Here is a 14,811-nt window from a genome sequence, read left to right on the forward strand (position 1 = left end):
GAAGGCACCAATGGTGGTGCCTTTAATCCTTGCTTATCTGAAGTTGTTTTGTTGAATGAGATGGTACAGATTGTATAGTGCACAAAACACAAAGTAGAAATAATGGCAATGAAGGATGTCAACAAATCTTGCTGACAAATGGCCAGCAACCACACGGCCACGGAACTATGGCCCATGATGAGTAATTGTCCACAGAATTGATCTGCACTTCTTCCTTGTATCTTTCCAGTCGAAGGTTCGCGGAATGAAACAAGTGTGCTTTTCGAAGGATTCAAAGAATTATCCTTTGATGATTGGTTCACAAAGTTTGGAGCTGGATGGTTTTTGGTGGAAGGCCAAGTGGTAACTTCAAAGATTTAAATAATCAATCAATATGCGCTATACTACGTCTAGATGAATAAAGACTCACGCCTCGATTTCATGATACTGCGTGGGGGCCACGTACCTATTGCTCGGAGACTGGATATCAATGCCACTGAATGTTCGCTTGAATACTTACCACCAGCCAATTGATAATTGCGGTTCGAGATTTGTCTCCACATACTGGTCCAGCAGACATGTTTGCGGACTAGAGAATGTGACGTAGATACCTAAAATAACATTTTATCCAGGACTTAGACTTCTTTTGGTTGAAAGCGCTAATGATAGACACCAACACGAGGTCCAGAGGGCACTAGTGTAGGCCTGACAGAAAAGAACCAACATAGGTGGTGCTCATTCGCGAGATAATAGTCAAAAATAGACAACATGGATATCAATACAGCTCTCCTGTCATGGAAATCAAGTGATAAGGAGTCTGTGATTGGTTTGAAATTTGTAAACTGCCATGCCGCTTGAGGCGTGAAATGCAGGCAGAGTGGCTTCGGGGATGTCTAAATGCGGCATAGCATATTGATCCTGGCCCCAGTAGGTTGACCAATCAAACTTAATTTCTTATGCATGTCAGATGCTCGAATGGAAATTTGGGGCTAAATGATTTCATTGACGGATTGATTAGCGTAAGGCCCCCAACTTCACTGCCTCGTTTATCCGCGGGGTTGCAGAAGATGCGTTGGCATTGGAGAAAGTGCTCCGTATCTTTGTGCATAAACACCCGTGCATTGTGGCGCCGAATGGGAATTTTTCTAAATTCGCCCCTCATGATCGCCCAAACTCTCCCGTTGGAGAAAAGAATGGAAGAGACAAGAAACAGGAAAATGAGCTCTTTCAGGCTTGTTGATCCTTGGCTGACAGTATCCCCAATTGAATTCTCGTAAACCTGTAATTTACTAAGATTTTCCCCTGGCGTTGAAATGGGGTAGGAATGAACAAAGTACTGATATGTATTGGCAAGAAAGCTAAGCTAGTGGCTATCTAAAGTACCATTCAAAATCCCAGGGTAGAATTTTGGGCCATATTTATCTGTGGGGAACAGGCTTCTGGGTCGTGAATCATAATGAGAAGGTGTTAAAACTTGAGCAACGTGGTGTAGAGAGTTCAAATAATGTCCTGTCAAGACCTTTCGTCCCGCGGTATTTTCACAATTGCAGAAGTCGGTTGGGTGACGAATTCAGCTTGACCTTCCAAGTCCATGTCGCCTGCATGGACCGAGTGTGGAATATTTACATAGTTCCCATCTTTCGCAATATGGCCCTCAGTAAATGCGTTGTTTGGTAGTGAGTCCATCTCGTTTCCTGGTGCGTCCCACAAGGAGTCTGAGAGTGACCCAGTGTTGCGTCGCTTTGGCGACTGGAAGGAATCTTTGAACATTTTCCTGACAGAGTAATTCGGACCCGAATGTGACCTTTGAGACACAAACAGAGAACGGAATGAGACGGCGGAGGCGAGGAACACGCCAACCTCGGCACTTAAGAATTGCCAATAGGTCTCCCAAACGGTATCAATCATGCCGTGGTACACGAGTCCAGATACTCTAACAATTGAAAGTATGATCATGATGACAGTCAAGCATAGGGATAAGATGAGGAAGATCTTTTGTACCCAACGGGCTCGAATCTTCCAGATGACATTGATTGGAATGGCCAGAACTGGACTGCATTAGCAAGATACAAGGTTGTGACGTAGGTGAAACTTACTCAGAGCGTCGCCAACCACATCGAGAACTGCAAGCGAGATCGACTCTTGCACAATCATGTCCTTATGTCTCCCCACAGTACATGTGTCTACCATCATCAGTATAACGGCCTCAGTGAAACGTTCGATCGGATCACGACTAACTTTCTTTTGGGCTGTAAAAGTAGGGACAGCTGATGAAGAAGACCAAGGATCCGTAGATCAGAACACAGACCGTGTAGGTGAAGACGACCCACCAGTAGATCTGCCAGGTCTTCATCCGATTAATCAGCTTCTTGAAGAAAACCATGAAGCTCAATTTGACGGCACTGAAAGAACACCAGGACATCAAAAGACAAATTTCACTCCACACATGGGAGCTGTAGGCGACGTCAAGGATATTGGCTGGTATGGTGACATTTCTCATCCCTAGTTCGATCGCCCACATCAAATACAAGTCATCGATGACTTTCGTATACATGATGACTATACTAGCCAGAAGAAAGCAGAGTGCGATAACCAGCAGATAATCATCTAGTGAAGGTCTCCGCCTTTGAACGCGAAGGATGATGAACAAGCGCAGAAATACCCCCAAAATCGCAGGGGCAAGGAGTACTGAAATTGAAACCTTGCACGTTGGTCAATACACTATAAAATGAATTGCTTCATCTCATGATAAACCTACAATAAGTCCATTCTTGGGGATTCGACCGGCAGAATCCTGAGGCGCCATTCTTGATTGATAGAAAGTCCAAGGATGATAGAAATGTGGATGTTAATCACGAAACTTTTCGCGGGGCATCTGGCGTTTCTGCACATTAAAAGCAATCCTGCAGTCATCAATCTGGCCGCACTGGCGGGGTTATTCATACTTTCTGGCCCGCATTAGCGGAAGGTATTCTCAAATGTTGCCACCATTTGGCCCCCAAGTTGACAAGCCGGATTAAATGCATGTTATTTAGGTCAATTATGTAGTATCAGCGGGTGTATATCCCCAATTTCGTTAGGAAGCACTTTTCCAATCATGCACGGAGCACGGGCCGTAGGGGGGCCAGAAAGTGGACTGGAAAGGCCCCAAAAAGAGTAAGATCTACAGTTACTTTGCAGCTATTCACGGGTGTATTATACACCTCCACGAAGTATTTACTGTCGTGCCTGAGAATCAAGACTTAACAAGATTTACACACATGACGCCAGATGTGGACCACAATTGGCTCTGTGATTATACTTTACCAATCAGCATCGGTGGAAAGCGGACCCCGGGCTGAAAAAGGGCAGAGCGGGGTGACATTATCATCCCGCAGATACCTTTGCATCACGCAAGTCCAAAGAAGTACAAGGACCCTAGACCCTCTCTAACTTGAATTTTTATTTTTAGTTGACCAATGATCATTCGGCGATTAATGAATGTTTGTATCTGTGCTGTTCCTCCCGCTTAACCTATTTAGGCTTAAGGCTGGCCCCCAATAATGGAGCGGTGATTCACTTAAAACAATCTGAATCTGGTAAATAACTCAGACTCTGACAGGGATTTTCGTTTTACACCGCCCGACCCAGGGGTTTGAAACGCGCTGTGTCGCGATTTACAGTTGCAGGCTGCCCTGCTAGAGCTTTCCTTCCGCTCCTCATCAACTCAGCTTTTACTACACATGCCCCGACTCAACATATCGTCATACCGACCTTGATCTACAATTGCACGCATAGGAATCTCAAGGCTGCATTTTATCTACCCAATCCCATGATGGAAGGTGCCACCAAAGAATGGGGGACGCTTGCGAGCCGTACGGCTGTGGGCATTGCAACCATCTGCCTCACGACCCTCTTTTACAAGCTCATCAAAATGCGACTAATTTTCTACCGTCTAAGAAAGCAAGGATTTGTGAGCACCTAATGCCAAGCAATTATACTTCATACTAATGGGAATTGTAGCCGACTCCTTCCTGGAATCCAGTCCTGGGAAATCTCGCCGTGATGGCGGGGCTCCACAAGAAAGGGCCAAGTGATGTTCGCCAAGCCGACTTATTTGCCCACTTTGCAGCAGAGACAAAAGGCCTCGATACTGGCTTCTATGTCGATGTTTGGCCTTTTAACGAGCCTATGTTAATTGTGACATCACCCGCCATGGCGATCGACGCATGCCAGACCTATGATCTACCGAAGCCAAAGGCCCTTCAACCATTTATCAATCCAATGGCGGGTGGCTCGGATAACCTATTCGTCACGAATGGTGCCCGTTGGAAACACGCCAGAGAACTGTTCAACCATGGATTCAGCATGGCTGCTTCATTGAGTCATATGACATGCATCCTAGAAGAGGCCAAGGTCTACGTCCAATTGCTCAAGGGCCATGCCAAAGCAGGGGATACCTTCCTACTAGATCCACTGACCTGTCGCTATTCTATGGATATCATCGGAAATATCACCTTGTGAGTCCTCTTCGAGCATAACTAGCAACTTGTTCTGTTTATTGACGCAAGTTTATAGGAACACACGCTTTAGGTTCCAGGAGCAACACAACCCAATTGCTGCAGCAATGCGAGACACAATTGAATGGGAGTGCGGTATCGAGACAGGCACTTTCTTTGAACGCTGGAGTCCGCTTCGATTCTACAGACAGTGGCAGAATTCACGCACTATGAACCATCTTATCGGAATAGAGCTTGAAAAGCGATATCAAGAATGGAGGGAAATCGATCAAATCAAGCCATCGACTTCTCGCCCCAGGTCGATCATCGACATTGTTCTTGCCGAGTATATGAAAACCAGACCACAGGAACAGACATTCCATCCTGGATCTCAAAAAGCCCAACTTGACCCAGAATTCAAAAAATGGGCCACTATTCAAACCCGCCTATTTTTATTCGTTGGCCACGATTCCGAAGCAGCGACTATAATTTATTCTCTGTATCTTCTATCCAAGCACCCCGAGATGCTCGCCAAAGTTCGCAAGGAACATGATATTGTTTTTGGTACTGGTGCATCAAGCGCGTATGAAGCTCTTATGGAACACCCTGAGATGATAAATCGACTTCCATACACCCATGCCGTTATCAAGGAAACTCTTCGGCTGTTTGCACCCGCGAACGGTCTCAGAGACGGCATGCCTAACGTTTCTCTCCGCGATGAACATGGGAGATCCTTCCCCACTGAAGGGTTTGCGATTTGGATCGTGCACCCTGCCGTTCATCGCAACCCAGCCTTCTGGCCTCAGCCACACGATTTTATCCCGGACCGCTGGCTTGTCGAAAAGGGTCATCCCTTGTACCCTCCAGCTGGAGGATGGAGAGCGTTTGAGCATGGTCAACGACAGTGCATTGGTCAGAATATCTCTCTCATGGGTATCAAGGCTACGCTTGCTATGGTTGTGCGTCAATTCGACTTCCACGACGCTTATGCCGAATATGATTCTTTGAATCCATCCACCGGCAAGAAGACGATGTTTGGTGAACGTGTCTATATGATTCAAAAGGGATCGGGCCATCCGGCCCAGGGATTCCCTTGCAAAGTCACTATTCGTGATGTCTCCTCGCAATGAGAAATAGAAAGCAGGTGGCTGTCCGTCTTAAAATGTAGCACAGGTAAGATTCAAATTGTGGGAACACTTAAACCATCTTTTATGTTATATGTATCAGCATAAACTTGGGTGTATCATAGTAAACTGGGGATGAATTACTGCAGGTTTTGGGTTCCGAAAAAACTGGCATGGATTGGCTCTTTCTTTGCAGCTAGCTCCTCTAGTGTTCGTAATTTACATCATGAAACGATACACAGTCTAGCTTTATTTAGCTTACACTTCCTAGCGTCTGAATTTGAAAAGGGTTATCCGTGCAAAATGTCCTGTCACTATAGGCCGGCTTAAAATTTTAGGATCATCAATCCTTCCCGCCTGTGGAACCCGTACCCTGGTCCAAGCCAAGTCTGCTCGCTTACTCCGTCGTGGAGTGAGCACTAAGTTAGTGGGGGTGGGGGCCATTTTCCTCGACAAGGATGAGGTGGGGCTGAAGGAACAGTTGGCATTTGGCCCCCGCATCAGCGCCAGACAGATGAAGTATCTGCCCCCATACTCACATGCTGTTTTTCAGCTGCTGCGTCGTGGATAGGTATTCCCTTGAACTGTTCAATTCCAAAAACTTGAGGATGAATATATGATGCGTAGGAAAAGTACAAGGGTGATGGGGAGAGAGGAAGCGATGGAATCACACTAGTAGTTATTTGGATGGCAGAAAACCCAAAACGGCACTTGATGCGTGGCGGCTAAGGCTTCGAAATGACGTCTCAATAGGTAGTTATTAGGCCCCCAGGTCAGGCAGTTAAGAGTGGGGGCCAGCGGGGGCCAGCTGGAGTACTTGGTAGTAGCTGATATAAGTCCATCATGCCATATTCCAAAGGCTTCTTCAACCTGAGTTGACTTTATTGACTACAAACTCTGCCAAAGAACCCAGTTGGAACAAATTTCAGCATGTCTTCTTCAATAGCCACCCAAATTGCAGTCTTCTGTCTCTTGGTATCTCTGCCATTCTGCCTGACCTATTATATCAAGTGGGGTATTTGTCTTTGGCAGAATCGAGAAGAGACATCCGCGGCCCCGATCCTTCCAGCTCTCATTCTTGGTCTGGGCCGTGCGATTTCATCTCTACTTGATACACCATCCTTCATCAAACGGTTAATGTAGGTTCACACTTTTCTTCCGTTGCAACAATGTTTATGAGGAGAAATCTTTAAACATTGAGCTTACAAGGACATCGATACAGTTTGAGTGCGGGCAACTTGACTTTCGTGCAAGTTTCATTACCCTTCTTGGACATATATTTCGTTCGAGACCCAAGAACCGATGCTACAACACAGACCAGTGAGATTTAGTGTTGTGTGTTCAGCTTATATATTTCGTTTTAGTCAAGTATTCTACCGACCAGATGAGCAGGACTCGGTCTGGGGGACTCAAAACTAAGTTTTCACCCTTTATGAATTTGATCCTCATTTGCATTGAATAGAGGCATTTTCCAGAGTCACATCGCAATCTTTGTTGATATTGTCCATGCAACGCTCATTCATTGCTCATTGTGACTGCTGCCATCCATTGCCTCAAAAACACCCAGAACCATTCACTACGAGCTCTATTCTATTGGGAATATGCCCCCGGATACCATTGGAAAGGTTCTGGATGCGAGGGGTGAATGTTTGTGTTGAGTATGATCGAGGCAAAAATGGGTTTTTGTTTGGAAAGGAGGCCTGCCGAAAAGTCCCACATACCGTTAGCAATGGGATAAGTTGGTTCTTTTGCCTGGGCGATATATACCGAATCAAATGTGCTCTTAGTAAATGCCAGAGCTCTCAACAGCGATGAAATATATACAAGCCTCATCGGCTTGACTAAGGTAGTAGTAACATACAACAGCTTACAAGCTTCTTGTTCTTCATGAGAGTGGAGTGCTAAATAACAACAGATCATCGACAATACAAGCTTGACTGGAGACAACCATTGAAAAATGATCGTATGATTCTTAGAGTACACCTAAAACCTAAGTATATAATTCCAATGCACTTAAATAGCCGGAAACTATTTTTTACTCCAAATAACAAAGTATCAAGGCTTTTGCAGCCTAATAGACTGTTAGCACTCCTGTAGGATATATTATGCCGTTTTACTGTACGAGGTTGCAGAGGCACTTTTGATGAGTACGAGCTATGTCCCAATATAGTGATATTCTAAAATCCCGATGAAATCGAAGATAAAATCAGATTATTTTACACAAAACCTGTCATGGATGTCATTTCAAATTTGAATTTCAAATTGCTGGGAATCAGAGTAATCGATAAAACCTGTTAGACTATACTCCAGCCGTAACGGTTGTTTGGGTTGCCCAGAATCCCCATAAGATGGTAGTCATAGAAGTTGAAACAAAATCGCAAGTTCTCACGGTAGAACTGCTGAAGTGCAGGAGCGTAGCTGTTGATGAAAAATTCGTAGGAGTGGGAAAAGTGATTCAGTCTTTGTGCGCTTAAGCGCAAGGCCTCCGTTTCACTCAACCCATGCTCTCTCATGCTCAACCGAACAAGATTCAGAAAAGCAGAGCTGTCATCTGGTTGTTCTCTGTTGAGTGCATCGAGGTCTTTGAATAAACCCATGATGTCGTGGAAGAGAGCAACAAGAACTCCAATTTGAGTGAGACACGGGTCATCAGCTCTGTAAAGTTCGGCGTGCGCTGAAGTCATACAAAGAAGGAAAGGCACTAGAACGCCGATTGTGAAGCCTCTCGTCTTGAGTACTTCCTGCGATGTTTGCTCCGTGCAAAACTTTTGACTTTCTTCATATTGCTTGTCAAAGTAGAGATCAAACGCGTCGATGCATGCCTGCAGGTGATGAGGTTGCAGCAATTTTCTCTTGAGCGGCATCAGATCCTCAGCAAAGATACACTGTGCATCAAGAGCCATTTGAATCAGCTCATCTGGGCAAGAACCCTTAAACTGCATCATGTCCTCAACTGGTCCGTTTCTCATGATGCTTTTGAAGTTTTCCAGGTAAACTTTCCCGGCAGTCGCATGTAATTTGTAGAGTGGAAGTTTCTCAGAGACTTCATCCACGATGAAAATCCAAGTTAAATGTCGGTGGAGCAAGACTCTTCGCTCATAGCTCAGATCTGACTGAAACGAACAAAGGCGTGACATATCTACTCCCACTTGAGCGATATGCGGGCTCAAAAGCTGGAAATAAGGCCACTTTCGTAAGTCATGAGCAAGCCGAGCTTCCAGTTCTTTATCAAACTGAAGCTCCAGACTGAAGGGGAAATAGATCGGACACACATCAGTGTGAACACTCATAGATTCTTCCACTTTCTTCCAGTCACTCAGAAAGCGCAAGCATAAATCGTTTCCTTTATGTTTGAAGAGGATCATTTCATTGTCGACGTAATGAGGATGTCTTGGAATACACTGTGTTTCGGTTGACAAAGAAAAAGATCCGAAGATAGGACCTTGACTTTCATGATTTTGATGTTCAGGTGGAACCTTGATCACGGAGCAATATTGACTAGACATCAGGGGTGTCCTCTTGTGTGATTAGGGTGGCTCAAGGGTTTGTAAATGAGAGGGGTAGAGCAAATATTGCAAAAATGATGAGCTATTTAATACGATTGAATAGAAGAGAGTGCAAGGAGAGCGTCTGAATTGTCGCTGTTGGTGGCTCGTCAGGGCTTGGAGCGATGGTGTCTTTTATACTCGAAAGAAAGGGTAGAATCTAAGGTAGAATCTAATGGAAAATTAGAGCCCGGCATGCCTCTTGATCGAAGATCGAGAATCCATGATCGATGATCGGGGATCGAGGATCGAGGATCGAAGCTACGGAAGTAGGCGGATAGGCAAGAACAAGGGTCAATATCGTACTTTCTGCGTGGCGTGGAGAAGTGAGAGAGAGCTATCAACAGAAAGGCGAAATATAGAGGACAGGTGAACGCACATGGCCCATCAAAGTAGGTTAAACAAAAGCCCTGTATATCGCACCCACACACGAATAGTCATCAAGGATCGAGGATCGAAGCTACGGAGCTAGGTGAATAAGTGAGCATACGTGTCAATATGGTACTTTTTGTGTGGCGTGGAGGAGAGAGGGGGCTAACAAGCTTGATGGGGTATTTCTGCGAAATACTCCCAGTCTTGGCGAGGCCTAGGCCATGTCCCGCAGATTAGATGATTCATGCGGGAACACAGCAACGCATATCAAGGCGATGCGCCCGATACTCATTGGACAATGAGAAAAAAAAGTGCCTGAATCCAGAAGAGGGGGTATTCGCCCCACTCCAGTAGTACGCGTAGCGCTCATCTGCGGCTCTCCGCATCTAGTTAGCGATTCTAGCCTTTCTGTTGATAGCTCTCCCTCTCTCTCTTCTCCACGCCACGCAAAAAGTACCATATTGACACGTATACTCGCTTGTCCAATTACCCTCTGTATCGTCGATCTTGGATCGATTTTTTTATTTCTCACTGACTGCCGACGTCATGGTTAAACTGGCGTGGTGATCTATTCTTATCCCTAGCCGTTCAAAGCTCCCAGCAACATTGTACTTGAACATAGACCCATGAACTGATAATCTTAGCATAACGTGCAGTGCAAGAATACTATAGATACTAGCTTTTCTATCCGATTACCGCGTAAAGAGATAGCCAAAGCTTCAAAATAAATCTTCAATTGAGCTATAGTCGGCTAGAGTTGGCAAACTCCGTCTAATATTACGATGTGCTTTTATAGTAAAATTCGAATTCTGCCGGCAAAATTGAATCTCCAGTGGCAATGGCAAGTTTTATGAATATCTGAAATTGAATAAAAACAAAACAAAAAACTAGCATGTCTAAGGTGGTGGTCACCTAGCGCCCACGGTTCGGGCGTGAGCGGTTCGCTGCTCTAGCGGCACTCTTTAGGCCAGTCCGGATAATCTTCACCTACCTGAATATTTATCACCTGAAGATTAAGCCTATACAGCAAAAGTTGCGAGTGAAGATTCAAAGGTGGCAAATATAAGACAGGTGTCGTGTGTTTGAGAATAGTATGTACGGGAAAGATAGATTTCATGCCTTGGTGGAAACTGGGGCGGGTATGTGTCAAAGTCGTCCGTTAAATACACTCCAGCCCCTCGCGTTCCTCGCTTCTTTTCAACCCTCGAAATTGTCACCATTCGATCATGTCCCTTATAAGATAGCACAGCCGGTGACCCGGAGGCATCCCCTCCTTCATTCGCCGACACGAAGAGCCCGTGGCCCCGGAAGATTTTGATGCCGCCTCTCGTGCATGGAGGCATTTTGTTCGCGACCAACGCCGCGGATTAACAGAAACGAGCTTTGATCGAACAGTAGGTGATAGCCGACTAATAATTTCGTGATTTAGGTCTTTAATTTGGAAGAATTTCTATTTCTCTACATATGTACTAACGCTAAGAAAGAGCTATCAATCCTAAGCACTAGAAGATAAGCCTAGTTTTTTGAAAGGTCCCGAACTTATAGTATAAAATATCTTCGGGACCTTTCAAAAAACTAGGCTTATCTTCTAGCACGGTAAAGGATAAAAGTTCTAGAGGAAATAAGTTTCAAAGTTTCTATATAGTCTACCTCTGTATCACCGAATTAACCCGCGAGAAAGAAGCCCTACTAGCTAAATATATCTTGGGTTTATTCCTATAGGAAGAAGGCCGCTCGTGGAAATCTACCAAGGAGGTGAAGTCAATCTAGTGGATGACTATGCGCCAGGCTTTCGCGAAGCGGAGGAGCAGGGTAACGGCTTAGCGATCAGATATGATTTGGAACAGATACTGGCGAACGATGGAAATCCCCTGTCACAGATCATGGACGTGATCATCAGCTAGACTTTACTTATTGCTCCCACTTATTCGGTTCCTTCAATGGGCCTGAATGGACTAAAGAGTAAACAGCAGGTCCAAGAGTAAATAAAACAAAAACATACAACAGTCAGGATTCGCATGTGGTCACCCACCATACTACTATAACCGGCGTGTGGCTTAAATGCGGCCAGTAGTTCGGTGGCTGCCACCAGGGTGAGAAATGGGTGAGAGCCGCTTTAGCATCGCGCGACCAGAGGTGAGAAGGGTGAGTGCGCAATAGTGAGGGTGAGAAGCAGGGTGAGAGTGGGTGAGAATCGCCCCCCGTCTTGCGACGACGCACTGACCTTCCAAGCTGCGCGAGAGAACAGCATCATTGGGCCACGATCCTCCATCTAAAATGGGTAACGTCTTGGCATCTGCACACAGCTCCCTCAGTGGAGTAAATTTCGAATGCACTATAGACATGAGGCCATCCTCTTTTACAACTTCTCTATTATACTGCTTTGGGTGAAGTGCGATAAGCAGCGTAAAACTGTTCGCACGTGACTATCAATACATTGCCTTCTCTTGGCTTATTGGTGCCAGAGCTTGTTTGAATGATGAATAGTGTCAAAAGCATAGTAAATTCAACATACTTTCCTCTTCTTGCAAAAAGCTGCATACGTTCGTCAGTGTGCATCGAAGCTTATCTTAATTAGATTATCTCCCAATCAAATAGACGACCTTAAATAGCCAAGAATGAGCTATTTGTTCAAATATCTCAAAACTTTATGTAGACGACAACAAAATATATAATGGTATTTTACCACCGTAAAAATTGTTCGTGTTCGGAAGAATTACTGATAGAACACTTCATTATTCTTGCTGGCATACAATAGCTCCATTATGGCGATATGGCCCCCAGAGATGAAATTCTCCGTTGGCTGTTAGAAATTTTATGCTAGCGCATTGCCTTATTAGAAAGACTTCGCGTTGAACAATTTCGCGTATTTGGATATCGAGATCGATCATGCTTTGTATCCATGCAACAGTTTCCCGATCATATGGAAAATCGAGCAGGATTGCTAGTCCTACCAACCGCAAGAACTGGACGAGAGACATCCATCCGCTTCTGTGTTTTGATGACAACAAGGCTTTTGCTTCAAGCTTTTCCTCAACTCTTATTATCCATGGCTGGAACAAACAATATGCTAAGCGAATTTTTCGGTCCATAACGAAGATTGGTGAGAGCTTGCCCTGCGTGACTGCTTATAGAAAGATGAGCGACTTGGAGATGAGACAAAAATAGTCTTCAATAAAAGAAGCCGAAAGATAGAGGATATCTACCATCAGCTTTTGAATAAGATGCTATCGGCAAACGATCAAACCCTTGCCAATTACAACATCTTTTCTCATTGACTTGTTAGACTTGTTGGATCCCAATTAGGACGTTGGAAGCTACGCAGTAGTAATCAAGGTATAGAATACGCACTATCAGAGCCTTGAAATGTTGATATGTTATGCGGTCATCATCACGTACAAACATTTATCGTCTTCTTCTTTTGTATCTAACCCAAGGTCATCTGGCACTTCTAATCATTCTGAATCCTACCAAACTTGCTGATTAAGCAATCAATCTGGAAAATGTGGTCTTCAATGCTCTTCTCAATCTCATTAACTCATCATAGGTTATCTTGTCAATTGCCCGAAAGCCGAGAATTGGACTGTAGCTCAGAGGTGAGAGCATCATTGACGATATCATAAGATTCCGGGATTGATGATGATGTGATGATGATGATATTCTATCGACCTAATGCTACCTAGCTAGTTATCGCCTGGGCAATGTAGGTGCTTCGATAGTACATATCAGTACTCCAGTAACTCCACGCAGTAACGAATGACTAGAGACAAAAGGAAAGGGCCTCTGATACAGGTATGATCGCTCATGCAAAGTAGTTTTCCATGATTTCCTGTAAAATCGAGCCAAACCCCACATTACATATCAAGCCCAAGACCTGCTTTCTCCACGTTCCACATCTACAGGCGCTCCTATTGTTCAATTCTTCTGCTTCCTCGACAGTCGTGCTATATTGGCCATGCTGTCTTTATTCGTAATTTCTCGGTGATCAAAGGCCTTTTCGATTCATCATAAACAGCGTCTTCGCCGCCTGTCCATGTCTGTCAATTCTAGCCACTTGTTTCGTCGTCCACCGGCTCTGGTTCAACGTCGCAATGACGGAATTACCTAAGAAGGCCTAGTTAATGCAATATTCCAGCGACGTAGTGGATCGCTAGCGAGTGAGACAAGAGAGCCTTGTAATCCAACCTAATTTCCTCTGAGATCGGACCGTGCACAGATCTTATCCATCATGTTTTTCCTCTCGTCCACGAAGAGCGGACATTGTAGCAGTACATTCTACGGTGTCTATGATCCCTCGGGGCAATTTAATTATTCGAGTCTACTTCGCTGAGTTTATATAGGAAGTGCTTTTAACCCAAGACGCATCGAACGCATTTGCACTAAGATAGACGTATAATTGGAGGCCGCCGGAGAGCCTTATGTCTTTTTGTGTGGCGTTTTGAGCAGTCTTTGATTTGGTTTCCTAACCCTTTCTTTTGCCCACTGTGATGCCCACTTTGCCCTAATCTGGCTCCGCACCTGCTGCTTTGAGGTCGCAGCGAGCTAGGAGAAATGGATTCTGCGCTTCCCACCCCCTCGATTTCGACCCCTCCTAGGGTGTTGCGGTTTTAACCTAGTAGTACAGAAAGCACGATAGTAAATAGGCGTAGGTTCCACGAAAGTTAGGTTATGCCAGTATGAATGAGCGGACGGCAAGCCCTGTTTTCCACATTCTATAATCGTATGTACTGAAAATCTCTTTGAGATGGGCCATATACTGTATGTTTATGAGAATCAAATTATGGAGGAGAAATTGTTGTAGTATGGGGTTAAGTGAACCAAACCTGGAAGCACCATGTTAAGCCTAGACTTCTGCGCTCGATACTTACAAGTTGTACCAACATCCGGACATAAATATGTACAACAACTGCCCAAATGTCCCGTGGGCGGCCTGAATAGGACTGTAAGGTGCATTCATAAGCACGCCAGCCAGCACTAGATGCGCATAGACGAAGAATTAAATGTTGTTTGTTTTTCTTCAAATACTGTATTTGTTTTTATAGCAACGGATACGCAAATTATATGGAAAAAATAGATCGTCTTCGCTACTAATTGCGTGATCATTCCAAGTCATCTTCAACAAAAGGCCGGTATGCTGGGCCCGACTGCGTATCGTGGACAGCTGAGCCGTCAGCTGCCTTAGTGGAGAAACCAGCATCTTCTTGTGGTACGTTATTCTCCTGTTTATCTCCAAAACTTTCCATATTTTCTCGCCGAGCATCATCATCTAGTCTCAATTCCACCGTCGAGCCTTTTTGGACTTTAGATGCCCAG

The 14,811-nt window shown here is 44.8% G+C and overlaps 3 protein-coding genes across 3 annotated transcripts; 1 reads left to right on the forward strand and 2 right to left on the reverse strand.

Annotated features, from left to right (window-relative positions):
* Positions 1-1,491: 1,491 nt before the first annotated feature.
* N7520_006861 (uncharacterized protein) lies at positions 1,492-2,533 on the reverse strand (the record flags this gene model as incomplete). Its single annotated transcript, XM_057140795.1, has 3 exons — positions 1,492-2,027; positions 2,076-2,162; positions 2,218-2,533. The coding sequence occupies 3 exons, from the start codon at positions 2,531-2,533 to the stop codon at positions 1,492-1,494; spliced, it is 939 nt and encodes a 312-aa protein (XP_056994801.1).
* Positions 2,534-3,793: 1,260 nt separating this feature from the next.
* N7520_006862 (cytochrome P450) lies at positions 3,794-5,587 on the forward strand (the record flags this gene model as incomplete). Its single annotated transcript, XM_057140796.1, has 3 exons — positions 3,794-3,931; positions 3,982-4,478; positions 4,537-5,587. The coding sequence occupies 3 exons, from the start codon at positions 3,794-3,796 to the stop codon at positions 5,585-5,587; spliced, it is 1,686 nt and encodes a 561-aa protein (XP_056994802.1).
* Positions 5,588-7,875: 2,288 nt separating this feature from the next.
* Positions 7,876-8,946, reverse strand: N7520_006863 (terpenoid synthase; the record flags this gene model as incomplete). The annotated part of the gene is made up of 1 exon (XM_057140797.1): positions 7,876-8,946. One exon carries the CDS (start codon positions 8,944-8,946, stop codon positions 7,876-7,878), a length of 1,071 nt encoding a protein of 356 aa, XP_056994803.1.
* Positions 8,947-14,811: the final 5,865 nt, after the last annotated feature.

The sequence above is a fragment of the Penicillium odoratum genome, assembly GCF_028828045.1.
Source record: "Penicillium odoratum strain IBT 22623 chromosome Unknown utg000005l_segment0_segment0, whole genome shotgun sequence".
NCBI lineage: Eukaryota > Fungi > Ascomycota > Eurotiomycetes > Eurotiales > Aspergillaceae > Penicillium > Penicillium odoratum.